Source organism: Mauremys reevesii, linkage group 2 (assembly GCF_016161935.1).
Source record: "Mauremys reevesii isolate NIE-2019 linkage group 2, ASM1616193v1, whole genome shotgun sequence".
Classification (NCBI taxonomy): Eukaryota; Metazoa; Chordata; order Testudines; family Geoemydidae; genus Mauremys; species Mauremys reevesii.
The window spans coordinates 124,269,782-124,283,199 of NC_052624.1; the positions used below are offsets into that span (position 1 = coordinate 124,269,782).

Here is a 13,418-nt window from a genome sequence, read left to right on the forward strand (position 1 = left end):
TAAAAAAAAAATTGTCAACAAAGATGCAGAAAAGGCTTAAAGCAGCCTGAATCATTTGGTAAATTGGGTTCATTTAAGCAACATGTATTTTAATACACCAAAATACAAGGCCCTGTACAGCTAAGAACAAAGAGTACAAGTCACACTTATTAGATTGGAACCTGTATCCTGGAAAGCAGGGACTCAAAAGTGATTTAAGTGTCATGGTAAATAACCCACTGAACATACACTCCCCGCTGCAATGCTAAAGAAAGCTAAATACAGTCCTTGAAATTATAGAAATTGCATTGAAAGAAGGGGAAATATCAAGAAGTAGGGTGAGGATACTACCTCTGTACACACAACTGTGGTGAGATCATTACTGGAATGGTATGTCCAGTCCTGGTGTCCACACTACATAAACGTTGAAAATTTGGAAAGGGTTCTGAAGAGAGCTACAAGAATGATCTGAGGTCTGCAAATCCTGCCTTAGAGCTTTTTAAGTCTTTTACTGTATCTTTTTAGTTTATCAAAGACAAGGTTAAAAGATTACTTGATCATGTGTCATAAGAACCTCCATAAGGACAGTAGCAGGCTCTTTAATATAGCAGACAAAGACATAATCAGTGCTGATGTGTGGAAGCAGAATTTATCTAGTTTCAGGTTAGGAACAAGGTACAACATTTTAACAATGAGGATAATTAACTACTGAAACAATTTACCTAGGGATTTGGTGGATTCTCCATCACTTGAAATCTTTAAATTAAGACCATCTTTCAAAAAAAAAAAAGATGTTCTAGCTCAACTACAAGATATGAGCTTGATGCAGAATTCCACCCAGTAATTCATATGACCTGTACTATGCAGGAAGTCAGGCTAGGTGATCATAATTGTCTCTTCTGGTCTTACAAATGTATGAATTTGTACAAAACTACGTATACACTGCTAAAAAGGTGGGGAAGATATTTGATTTAATAATGGAAAACTAAACAAAGCTACTTCGTTTGCATTTCTATATAAACATATATTAATTTTCCTTGTTTTTATTATTATTCTTTATTACTTCTACTTTAAATGCCCGAATAAGGATTAGGGATCCATTATGCCAGGTGCCATATAAATACGTAGAAAGAAAAATCCTTGACCCAGGAATTTACAATCTAAAAAGGCAAGATAAACAAACAATATTAGACAGACAACCACTAACAAGTTTTAAATATTTGAGGCGACACTGGGTGAACATTTGCTTTTATTCTCTTCTTCCCCATTATGTGTTTCTCTGAAAGTTTTTTAAACTACTCTGTTCAAGCTGGATCAGTTCCCATTATACAGAAATACCACAATGCTTTTAACAGGTTTCCTTTCCATCTTCTGAGAAGAACTCATATTACACCTGTATTGACATATATGGATACTGGAGGGTGGGGAGAAGTTTTAGCCATGTGTTCTCAAATAAAAACAAGCAAACTATGAACACAATAATGTTATATATAACAGAAATATTTAATGTATTTTTAGTTCTTGATGTTATTTGAGATGTATTTTAGTTTTACTTGCAAGGTCACTTAAAGGGATATCATGCATTTGGAAAATCACATTTCCATATGATGTTTTGCACTAACTATTGTTATAAGTAACCCTTAAGATTATCACACCTGAGACAGACTAAAGAAAAATTTATTTAATCAACGTATTAAGGTGCTGCTAAATGGAACATCAATATAACTGTTTTGATGATGGTGCATACCTTTGCTTAGGCTCAGCAAGAGCAGCAGCAAAGTAGCAGCTACTACTCAGCTAGCAGCAGCAGCAAAGCTGAAACTAAAAAAGCAGCAGGCATTCTGTGCCTTCCCAAATGATCCTTTTAAATATCCTTACCTTTTAAAAAAGAAGTTTTAGGAAATACTATTTAAAGGTTGTTCTGGGAGAACATTTTGAAGTCAGTCAATACAAAAAAAGATTCACTTTAACTTGACAATATCCCTATAGCACACTAACTTGCAAGAGACAGATACTTTCATACATTTTAAGGCCAGAACGAAGCATTATGATCTAGTTTGACCTCCTGAACAAAAGGCCATAGAACTCCACCCAGTAAATTCTGCATGAAGCCCATAACTTCTGTTTGAGAAGCCACACAGCAAATCAGTGGCCAAGGTGAGACTAGAACCTAGGTCTCTGGATGTCCAGTCCAGCACCTGACCCACTGACCATCTTTCCTCTCTTTAAGGGGAAACAAACCTGCAGCTACTACTGATCATTGTATTACTAAGCTAGAAAATGCCTTTTTCAAAGCAGATTTAGAAAGTGGGGAAATTATAGATTCACCTACTACATTTATCTTTACAACAGTAAAGGGGTACACAATGGTCAACATTTTTAAGTGTATTTTTTTTTAAATAAAACAGGGTGCACAATCTGATCTTGGTGGCAATACCCAAATTTAAAAGATATTATTTCAGCAGACTGGCCCAAAAACTAACCAATCCTAAAAAATTGATTTTATTTTTCATTCCCAATACAAAAAACCTATCAGTTCTAAGAAAGATGGGCTGTTATACTTAAAATCCAAAATTTTCAGCCATAAGAACAAGCCTTTAAACAAAGATTAAAATTCCTAAAAATTTCTACATTTGTTATATCTGCTTACACTGTAATTTTATTTCTTTTACAATGAGATCAAAACTGAAAAAGCATTTATTTCCCCTCTCTATAAAACAGAGTGAAGAGGAACAAGTGCCATTGTACTAATTTCTACGCTTCTACTGAAAAATATACTTGATCCAGTGAAGTAATATATTTTATGCTCAGAATTAAAGACATTGAAAAAAGTTTAAATTTTTACACTTTCCTAAAGGAACCTGAAAAACGTCTAACAAATAGTACCTGGCATTAGTCACTGAAAGCCTGAAACTTTTTCATACTGGTAAAGAAAACCACATTCCATAATAATCAATTTCATACAAATCTTTTGTTCATCCACGAAACAGCCATCAAAACAGAGGTTTTAATAATTAAGTAACCAACAAATTGAAAGAAAAATACAAATATCCAAATATCTATTTCCACAGCTTTCACAAATGCTTGTAGATCACTACAAAACAGTCTGAAACACTCTTACTTACATATTACAAGAGTGGGGACAGTCCTGACCTGGTCTTCTTTTTCTACAAAGCTCTCCACAGCTATGTGGAATTTCATTTCTATTCCATTCAGGGTTGTTTACCTTACCTAAAAAGCAAAACAAAAACAAAAAATTAGATGCAGAAACAGCTTCAATACAATAATGAACTTTAAAGTAAACATACTGAGAGTGATGAGGGAGGGACCATCTTGGACTCTGAGGTGTCACTTTAAGTGAGGTGATATTCCAAGTTTTTAGAAAATAGGAGGCAACTTTTCCAAGACAGGCTGATTTTAAGAAGTGGAAGCTGATTGAAGCTGCTCAGAAGTTTGGAAATTTAGTGCAAGTCTCAAAAATATGAATCAGTGGTCAGAATACTGGTGAGATATCTAAAGGTATGCAGTTAATTCATTTATCTCATGATTCTGCAATATTTTGTGCATCAGTCTACATATGGTAAAGTAGAGATCTAGGCTCTGGATCTACACAGGAAAGTTGCACCTGTTTAACTTAAATCTTTTCTTAAACTGATTTAATTAAAACTAGTGCAAGTTCCTGTGTGAACACTTATTTTAGTTTAATTTAATCCCATTTCCAATCAATTTAATCTAAGACAATAAAGCCACTCTTATACCAAAATAAGAGTGTCCAAACAGGAGTCTGAATTGGTTTAACTATATTGGTTTAAATTCACGTTAGAAAAGTTGCACCAATATAACATATGTAGGGAAAGGCCTATAATAGCTGTAATTACCTGTACCTTAGAACAAGGTATTTCTAGATTATTTTTTCCTACTAAATGTCTTCATATCAATACTGATTCCAAAACATTCCTAATAAAGGTTTTATTTTAACATTTATCTAAATATTTGTTATATATAATCTTTATATAGAAATCAAACGTCACACAAGTCAGGCGGTTATCTTCCAATATCATTAACAAAGTAGCCACGAAAGAGAGCTTTTGGGGATGTAAGGAAAGATTCTTCAACAGTATTAGAACTTATTAATTAAGGAATACCAATTGTAAATATCAACTACACTCACCACAAAAACAGGTGTAAGTAGTAGGAACTTGTGTTGAAGCATTTTGACAAGCAGGACATCTCCAGCCACTATTGCCATCTGTAAAGAAATTAATATACAAGAACTTAAAATATGTTTAAGACAGATGATAAACAATTTAGAATAACAACACAAGACAGCAAACTTTTTTCAGATTTTACTAATTTCACCATTTCAAGTAATACTATACTATACCACCTTATAGAAATCTGATTTTGTAATGTGTCACATTCAGTTTAATAATTAGTGCTATAGAAAAATCAGTGACTCATTTTAAATAAAATAAAAATGAATTAGCAATTCTATTTTGAGATCTAAGATCATGAATGAGTGGTAGTGTTCTTACGGGGGTCCCACCGGGATTGGTCCTCAGCCCAATGTTACTCTATTTTTATCGATTACCTGGAAGAAAATATAAACTCATTGCCAGTAAAGCTTGCAGACAAAACAAAGATTGGTGGGTTGGTAAATACCAATGGGGACAACATATTACCAAGTGATTTGGATCACCACTATGATGGATGCAATCAAACTATATTTTAAATACAATCAAAGTCATACATTTAGGGACACAGATTACAGGCCAGGCTTACAGGATGAGAGCCTGTATTCTGGAAAGCAGTACTGAAGAAGACTTGAGGTCAGAGTAATCAATTGAACATTAATTCCTAATACAGCAATGTGTCAAAATAAGCTAACATGATCACTGGATGTATAAATAGGATAGTATATAAGGAAGGTAGTAATCCCAGTACCTGGTACTGGTGAGACCATTATGGGAAAAACTGCATCCACTTCTAGTGTCCACACTTCAAAAAAAGATGTTGAAAAACTGGAGAGGGTTCAGAGAAGAGCCACAAGTATGGATATGTGGTGTGAAAAAATACTTTATAATTAGCAATGGAGTTCAATACATCAGTTTATTGAAGTAAAGGTTAGCAGATTTCTTGGAAACATTTTATAAGCACCTACAGAGAGAAACCGCTTAATTGTAAAGGGCTCTTTAGCAGCTAACGTGTAACTAGATTCAGCTGGTCTGAGAAAGATGATGGACAATGATACTTTTGTGGGGAAACAAGCAGCAATATGGTCTTCTGAACTCAGTCATCTCCAATAGCTCAGTGTATGACTGACTGTCATGTGACTGTGATATGGGCAACACCCTGAGTGGTAAGCAATATCACAGAACATAGGGCCCAATTGTAGTAGGTCACAGAGCAGAAGAAATACCCCAAGGATTCAGTCCCTGTATGAGACTGAGTGCTTCCATGATGACATGAAGGGTGTGAATGAAGGAAAACCAAGAGAAAGACTTCAAAACCTTTCACCCAAAAGCCACATTGGACAAACACCACAACTGTTTTATAATGCTTGATAAAGATGAGCACTGAAAGGCAGAAAGAGACACAGAAAATTCCTTGAATTAAGTTCTGTGCTGTTCTAGCCAGCAACTAGCCAAAGGTTTGCCTGAGTGAGACCTCAGAAAAGGGGGATCTTTTATGAACACTTCGTAGTCCTGTAAAGGTTCTTGACTATATCTGCCTAGAAATAGTGGATATGGGTGCTTAGTGCCCTTTCTTATATTCCCCATATAATCCTAAACTCTATGACTCAGTTGTGCAAGTAGCATACAAGGAGGATTGCTCAACTCCGTGACTCAGCAAGGCCCACCAGTCTGAGCCAGTATTTTTTCAGGTACATGGAGTGAGCGTATAAAATAAGAGACAGTGGCATCATGAGACCACCTCTCTCCATTTACGCTGAAGACAACAAGAACACTGTGAAGAACAAAGACTGTGAACTGAGAAGACTGGTCCCAGACTGAGAAGGAAATTCAGACTGTGTATAAACATATAACCTACCTGCTACATTCAGTGGGATGAGGAAAACTGTTTGATTCAACTCTCGCTTAGTCTAAAAGTTTAGGATTTAGAATGCATATTTACTTTTTCTTTTCTAAAGGTAACTATCTCTAACCTTTATGCCTACCACTTTATAATCACTTAAAATCTATCTTTCTGTAGTTAATAAACGTATTTTAATATTTTATCCTTACCAGTGAGTTTGACTAAAGTGCTTGGGGAATCTGCTCAGTTTACAAAGGCAAGTGAACATCCACTTTCCTTTGACAAAGTGGCGAACTAATTAATGAGCTTGCACTGTTAAAGAAAAGGTATTGAGCAGTGTAAGATGGTAAATTTCTGGGGTGCAAGCATAGGTGCTGGAACTAGGTGCGCTGGCCGAATCCCCTGACTTGAAATGGTTTCCATCATATATAGGGTTTCAGGAAGTGCGAGGCCCAATTCGATAACCCGGCAGCGGTCCGGATCTTCAGGGAACTTCGGCGGTGGGTCCTTCATTCACTCTGGGTCTTCCGGGGCACCGAAGGACCCGCTGCTGAAGACCCAGAGCGAGTGAAGGACCCGCCACCGAAGTGCCACCAAAGACCCAGACCGCCTCCAGGTGAGTAAAAATTAAAAAGGCGCCTAAGTTAGGCACTCTTCTTTAGGGCACGAGTCCTTCTTAGGCACGGGGCCCAATTCAGAGGAAATCTGCCTAAAGCTGGCCCTGCAGGGTTTACAGTTTGGTTCAATGGATCTCAGTAACCCCACTATGCAAATTGTTCCAGCACCCCTGGGTGCAAGGTTACTGGCTTGGGAGATTTGCTGATGTTTCCCTGTGCATAGTTCATGAGTGACTTGGAGAACATTCATGCAACTTAGCTGTGTGTGCCTCTGCATGGTGATGGCTGAGTAATAACAGCATCTGGAGGGGTTTGCTGCTTGTCACTAGCAAAGCACTGTGAAAAAACTCAGGCTGGAGAGTTATGGATGCATAGCAGTCCCACAGTTCCAAGTTGTACTCAGGGGTCCCATCACATACACCTTCTGCGTAAAGTGAATGCATCAATACTACATGAGACGACTTCCCGGAATCTGGTATTGTATAGAACCCTTTTCCTGTACTATATCACATGACTTATGAGGAGAGGCTGAGGGAACTGGGATTGTTTAGTCTGCAGAAGAGAAGAATGGGGGGATTTGATAGCTGCTTTCACTACCTGAAAGGGGGTTCCAAAGAGGATGGACCTAGACTGTTCTCAGTGGTACCTGATTACAGAACAAGGAGTAATGGTCTCAAGTTGCAGTGGGGGACGTTTAGGTTGGATATTAGGAAAACTTTTTCACTAGGAGAGTGGTGAAGCAGTGGAATGGGTTACCTAGGGAGGTGATAGAATCTCCTTCCTTAGAGGTTTTTTAAGGTCAGGCTTGACAAAGCCCTGGCTGGGATGATTTAGTTGGGAATTAGTCCTGCTTTGAGCAGGGGGTTGGACTAGATGACCTCCTGAGGTCCCTTCCAACCCTGATATTCTATGATTATTGGCTTATACCAGTAAACCTGACTAACATTGGTTATTTCATCTCTTGAATATATTTCATAAGGAACCAATATGTGGTTAAGCAATTTATTATACAATTTACCAATAAGCTACATCTGACATCGACCACACTCACTTTACCTGGAATATATGCAGATAATAAATGCATAGATAACTGTCAGTAGCAAGCTGGATATAGAATCATAGAATTCAAGATCAGAAGAGTCCATTACGATCATCTAGTCTGACCTCCTGCAAGATGCAGGCCACATAAGCCGATCCACCCACTCCTTAAGCAAGCGACCCCTGCCCCATGCTTCGGAGGAAGGCGAGAAACCTCCAGGGCCACTGCCAATCTACCCTGGAGGAAAATTCCTTCCCGACCCCAAATATGGCGGTTAGCTGAACCCCGAACATGTGGGCAAGACTCTCCAGCCAGACCCTCTGGAAAAAGGCTAACAATATCCTATCGACTAATTACCAGTGTGGCACTTTATTGACCTATTGACTAAGCCAGTTATCCTATCATACCATCCCCTCCATAAACTTATCTAGCTTAATCTTAAAGTCATGGAGGTCCTTCGCCCCCACTGTTTCCTTTGGTAGGCTGTTCCAGAATTGCACTCCTCTGATGGTTAGAAACCTTCGTCTAATTTCAAGCCTAAATTTCCTGACTGACAATTTATAGCCGTTTGTCCTCGTGTCCACATTAGCACTGAGCTGAAATAATTCCTCTCCTTCCCTGGTATTTATCCCTCTGATATATTTAAAGAGTGCAATCATATCTCCTCTTATCCTTCTTTTGGTTAAGGAAAACAAACCGAGCTCCTCAAGTCTCCTTTCATACGACAGGCTTTCCATTCCTCGGATCATTCTAGTGGCCCTTCTTTGTACCCGTTCCAGTTTGAATTCATCCTTCTTAAACATGGGAGACCAAAACTGCACACAATACTCCAAATGAGGTCTTACCAACGCCTTATATAACGGGACTAGCACCTCCTTATCCCTACTAGAAATACCTCACCTAATGCATCCCAAGACCGCATTAGCTTTTAACGCCACATCACATTGCCTACTCATAGTCATCCTACGATCAACCAGGACTCCTAGGTCCTTCTCCTCCTCCGTTACTTCCAACTGGTGCGTCCCCAGCTTATAACTAAAGTTCTTGTTAGTCATCCCTAAATGCATAACCTTACACTTCTCACTATTGAATTTCATCCTGTTACTAATACTCCAGTTTACAAGGTCATCCAAATCTCCCTGGAGGATATCCCGATCCTTTTCCGAATTTGCAATACCTCCCAACTTGGTGTCATCCGCAAACTTTATCAGCCCACTCCTACTCTTGGTTCCCAGGTCAGCGATAAATAGATTGAATAAAATTGGACCCAAAACCGAACCTTGAGGAACTCCACTGGTAACCCCCCTCCAACCCGACAGATCACCCTTCAATACGACCCTCTGCAGTCTCCCCTTTAACCAGCTCCTTATCCACCTCTGGATTTTCATTTCGATCCCCATCTTTTCCAATTTAACCAGTAATTCCTCATGCGGTACCGTATCAAACGCCTTACTGAAATCAAGATATATTAGATCCACCGCATTTCCCTTGTCTAAAAAAATCTGTTACTTTCTCAAAGAAGGAGATCAGGTTGGTTTGGCACGATCTACCTTTCGTAAATCCATGCTGTAATTTGTCCCAGTTGCCATCGGCCTCATGCTCTGTAACCACTCTCTCCTTTAAAATTTTTTCCATGACTTTGCATACTACAGATGTTAAACTAACAGGCCTGTAGTTACCCGGGTCACTTTTTTTCCCCTTCTTGAATATAGGAACTATATTAGCTAATCTCCAGTCAAACGGTACAACCCCCAAGTTTAGAGATTTATTAAAAATCATCGCTAACGGGCTTGCAATTTCACTCGCCAATTCCCTTAATATTCTAGGATGAAGATTGTCCGGGCCCCCCGATTTACTTCCGTTTAGCTGTTCAAGTTTGGCTTCTACCTCAGATACCGTAATGTCTACCCCCATATCTTCATTCCCATCAGTCTCTCTATCACTATTCCTTAGCCCTTCATTAGCCTCATTAAAGACCGAGGCAAAATATTCGTTCAGATATTGTGCCATTCCAAGATTATCCCTAATCTCCACTCCCTTTAAAGTTTTAAGTGGTCCCACTTTTTCCTTCTTGGTTTTCTTCCTATTTATATGGCTAAAAAACCTTTTGCTATTGCTTTTAATCCCCTTCGCTAGGTCCATCTCCACCCGGCTCTTTGCCTTTCTCACTGCTTCCCTACACCCTCTGACCTCAATAAGGTAGGTTTCTTTGCTGATCCCTCCCATTTTCCACTCCTTGTACGCTTTCTGTTTTTTCTTAATCACCCCTCTAAGACGCTTGCTCATCCAGCTCGGTCTAAAACTGCTACCTACGAGCCGTTTTCCCTTTCTCGGGATACATGCCTCTGACAACTCCTGCAACTTCAACCTGAAGTAACCCCAGGCATCATCTGCCTTTAGATCCCTAAATATGTTAGTCCAATCCACTTCCCTAACTAGTCGCCTTAATTTAGTAAAGTTAGCCCTTTTGAAATTGTATACCTTAGTCTCAGATGCAATTTTGATTATCCTCCCATTTATTTTGAAACGAATTAGCTCATGATCACTCGAGCCAAGGTTGTCCCCTACAACTATTTCCTCAACAAGGTCCTCGTTACTCACCAAAATCAGATCTAAAATGGCATCCCCCCTCGTCGGTTCAGCAACTACTTGATGAAGGAATTCATCAGCTATCACGTCTAGGAAAAGCTGAGCCCTATTATTATTACTAGCATTTGTTTCCCAATCTATATCCGGGAAGTTAAAATCCCCCATGATCAAACAGTTCCTATTAGTATTTACCTCCTTAAAAACATTAAAGAGCTCTCTATCCATATCCAGGCTAGATCCCGGCGGTCTATAGCACACCCCAATCACTATCTCAGGGGAGGCTCTAGTAGTTTTCTTCCCCAATGTGACCATTGCCCAAACAGACTCCGTATTATCCATTGCTAGTTATTTCGTTACATTTCACCTCATTATTGACATACAATGCTACTCCCCCACCTTTACCTTTGCATCGGTCTTTCCTAAACAGCACATACCCTTCCATACCTGTACTCCAGTCATGGCTACTGTTCCACCATGTTTCGGTTATTCCTACGATATCCGGTTTCAATTCCCGGACCAGGAGCTCCAGTTCCTCCATTTTGTTACCTAAGCTTCTCGCATTGGTGAACAAACATCCTAATTTTTGCTGTTTGGCTCCTCTCACCCTTTTCACCCAACTTGGGTGAAAGCACTCTTTCTATTAGAACAGCTGTGCCCTGCTAATTACATAAAATTTACACAACTATACATTAAATTAATGCAGAGTAGATCCTGAAGACTCACATGCAGCTCTTCCCTTTGCTCACACACAGAAGGTGCAACACATATAACCACAAATCCGTCACACAACTCAAAGTTAACCACAGGTCCTCATATCACCAACACAACTTTACCAAGCAGAGCCTACTACTACTGCCTCCCCCATTTCAGATAGGTAAACCTGACACACTGACTACACCTGGAACGTACATAAATGAATTACCACTGGCTGTTGCCACCTCCAGGGGAACAGAAAATGGCAAAACCAACCTTTTCATAGAATCACAGAATATCAGGGTTGGAAGGGACCTAAGGAGGTCACCAAGTCCAACCGGCTGCTCAAAGCAGGACCAATCCCCAGACAGATTTTTGCCCCAGATCCCTAAATGGCCCCCTCAAGGATTGAACTCACAACCCTGGGTTTAGCAGGCCAATGCTCAAACCACTGAGCTATCCCTTCCCTCTTTTTCTCATTTAACAGATGAAATCCTGTGGGTGAGTGTGAAAGGGCTGTAAAAGGATGTGAACTGTGAGGTTGGCAAAGTAAAGATGTGTGATGTTTGATGATTTGAATGTTCTCACCTCAGTCATACAAAGGAGAGTCTGATTTTCCACTTGTGCATCAAGTAGCTACATCTTCCATGGTTTGTTCAGATGTAGGTCAATGTGGCACAAAGTCTGTGTGGCATGTTAAAACCAAGAGGGCAGCTTGTTGGGTCAGTAAGGATGTGCTTGTTTGGAAGGTAGATGAGGTCCAGAACTTTGCCATTCCCTGGCCGGATCCAAAGACATGAGGTGGTCACATATGGACATTAAATTTTGCAATTTCAGGCATCATTGGGGTATGTTATTCATAACCTACTGGATGGAAAGTTCTGGCTACTCTTTGGCACATTTAAGTTCTTGTCCTGTTGCTATATCTCAGCAGATAGCAAACATCAAACCTCAAGCTAATACAGAAAGTCATGGTAGAGACGTTGATTTTAAAAGTTCCCGTGATGATTCGCATGTCCTGATTCAGCTGCCCAGCCACAAGTTGGGTACTCTGCAAATAGTACACTAACGCCAAGACTGATGTTTGTAACACCAAGGCAGTTGATCCACAGCTTGGTCCCACTAACTTTTGAATAACGTTGAAGTGAGTCTTCGTGTTAGAGGCTACTTTCTTGAGGTGATCATGAAAGGTTAGTTTACGGTCAAAGATGACACCAAGATGTGTTAGCTTTGGGTCATAACGCACAGTTTTGCCACACAACTCCACAGTTAGAACATTTGTGCAATTCTATTCTCAAGGTGGAAAGTAGCGACTACTGATTCGCTCAGATTTGGTCTCTGCTTCCACTTCTGGAAGCATTTCTCCATGATCTTACAGTCAGATGTAAGGTTCACTTCAAGTTCTTTAAAGCTATGGGCCTGAGTTGCAAGTGCCAAATCATCAGCATACACAAACTTCTGTGCTATCACTTCAAGCGTATCAATGGTGTATTAATTGAAGAGTGTCAGAGCAAATACAGAGCCTTGTGGTAGCCCATTATTCAAAAAGTGCATGGCCTGCTGGTTTGGACTTCCAAAGTACATGCACAAACTTTGGCTGCTAAGCATGGCATTCTGCAGCCTGAGAATCCACACATAGGGGATCATTTTGGTCAGTTTCAAGTAGCAGACCATCCTTCCAAACTTATCAATCTGTCAGCAGCATAAGGGGCAAAGCAGTACTGGTCTTGAGTTTTCATCGGAATCCAGCCTCAATGTTTGTAGCAAGAGCCAGGACTTGATCACAGCAACTTCTTGGTGGTCAAAAACCAACTTGCTCCTTGAGTAGGCTGGCATCCACAGTGGGCCCAATTCAGTTAAAAAAATCATACTGGTCTATAAATATGGGGGGCTGAACCATAAGTGATCAGCAATTGAATCAGCTGATTGTATACAATATATTATAAAAGTGTACAGAGTGAGATCTTTTCTGAAAGCTAATGACACACTGGTGATTTATGTCCTGAAACATATATTAGCACTATCTGAGGAGATACAGAAACTTAGGCCATGGCTACACTTGCAAATTTGCAGCGCTGCAGCAGGGTGTGAAAACACACCCTCTCCAGCGCTGCAAATTGCGGCGCTGCAAAGCGCCAGTGTGGTCAAAGCCCCAGCGCTGGGAGCCGCGCTCCCAGCGCTGTACGTTATTCCCCACAGGGAGGTGGAGTACGGACAGCGCTGGGAGAGCTCTCTCCCAGCGCTGGGAGAGCTCTCTCCCAGCGCTGGGAGAGCTCTCTCCCAGCGCTGGCGCTTTGACTACACTTAGTGCTTCAAAGCGCTGCCGCGGCAGCGCTTTGAAGTGCAACTGTAGCCATAGTCTGAATGATATTAGGCTTTAAAGTCTGTGGCCAAACAGGGAGAAACAGGCTGCCTCCGAAACAGGAGAGAAGGCACCTATTTACTTGGCTCCAGTGCTATTAAGC

At 40.2% G+C, this 13,418-nt stretch overlaps 1 protein-coding gene across 1 annotated transcript in view; it reads right to left on the bottom strand.

Moving 5' to 3' along the window:
- Positions 1-13,418, bottom strand: part of LOC120397510 (transcriptional repressor NF-X1-like) — a 225,903-nt gene that overhangs the window by 163,916 nt on the left and 48,569 nt on the right. Inside the window, 2 exon segments of the mRNA XM_039523454.1 lie at positions 3,105-3,210; positions 4,151-4,228. Of these exon segments, the coding sequence (XP_039379388.1) occupies positions 3,105-3,210; positions 4,151-4,228 (184 nt within the window).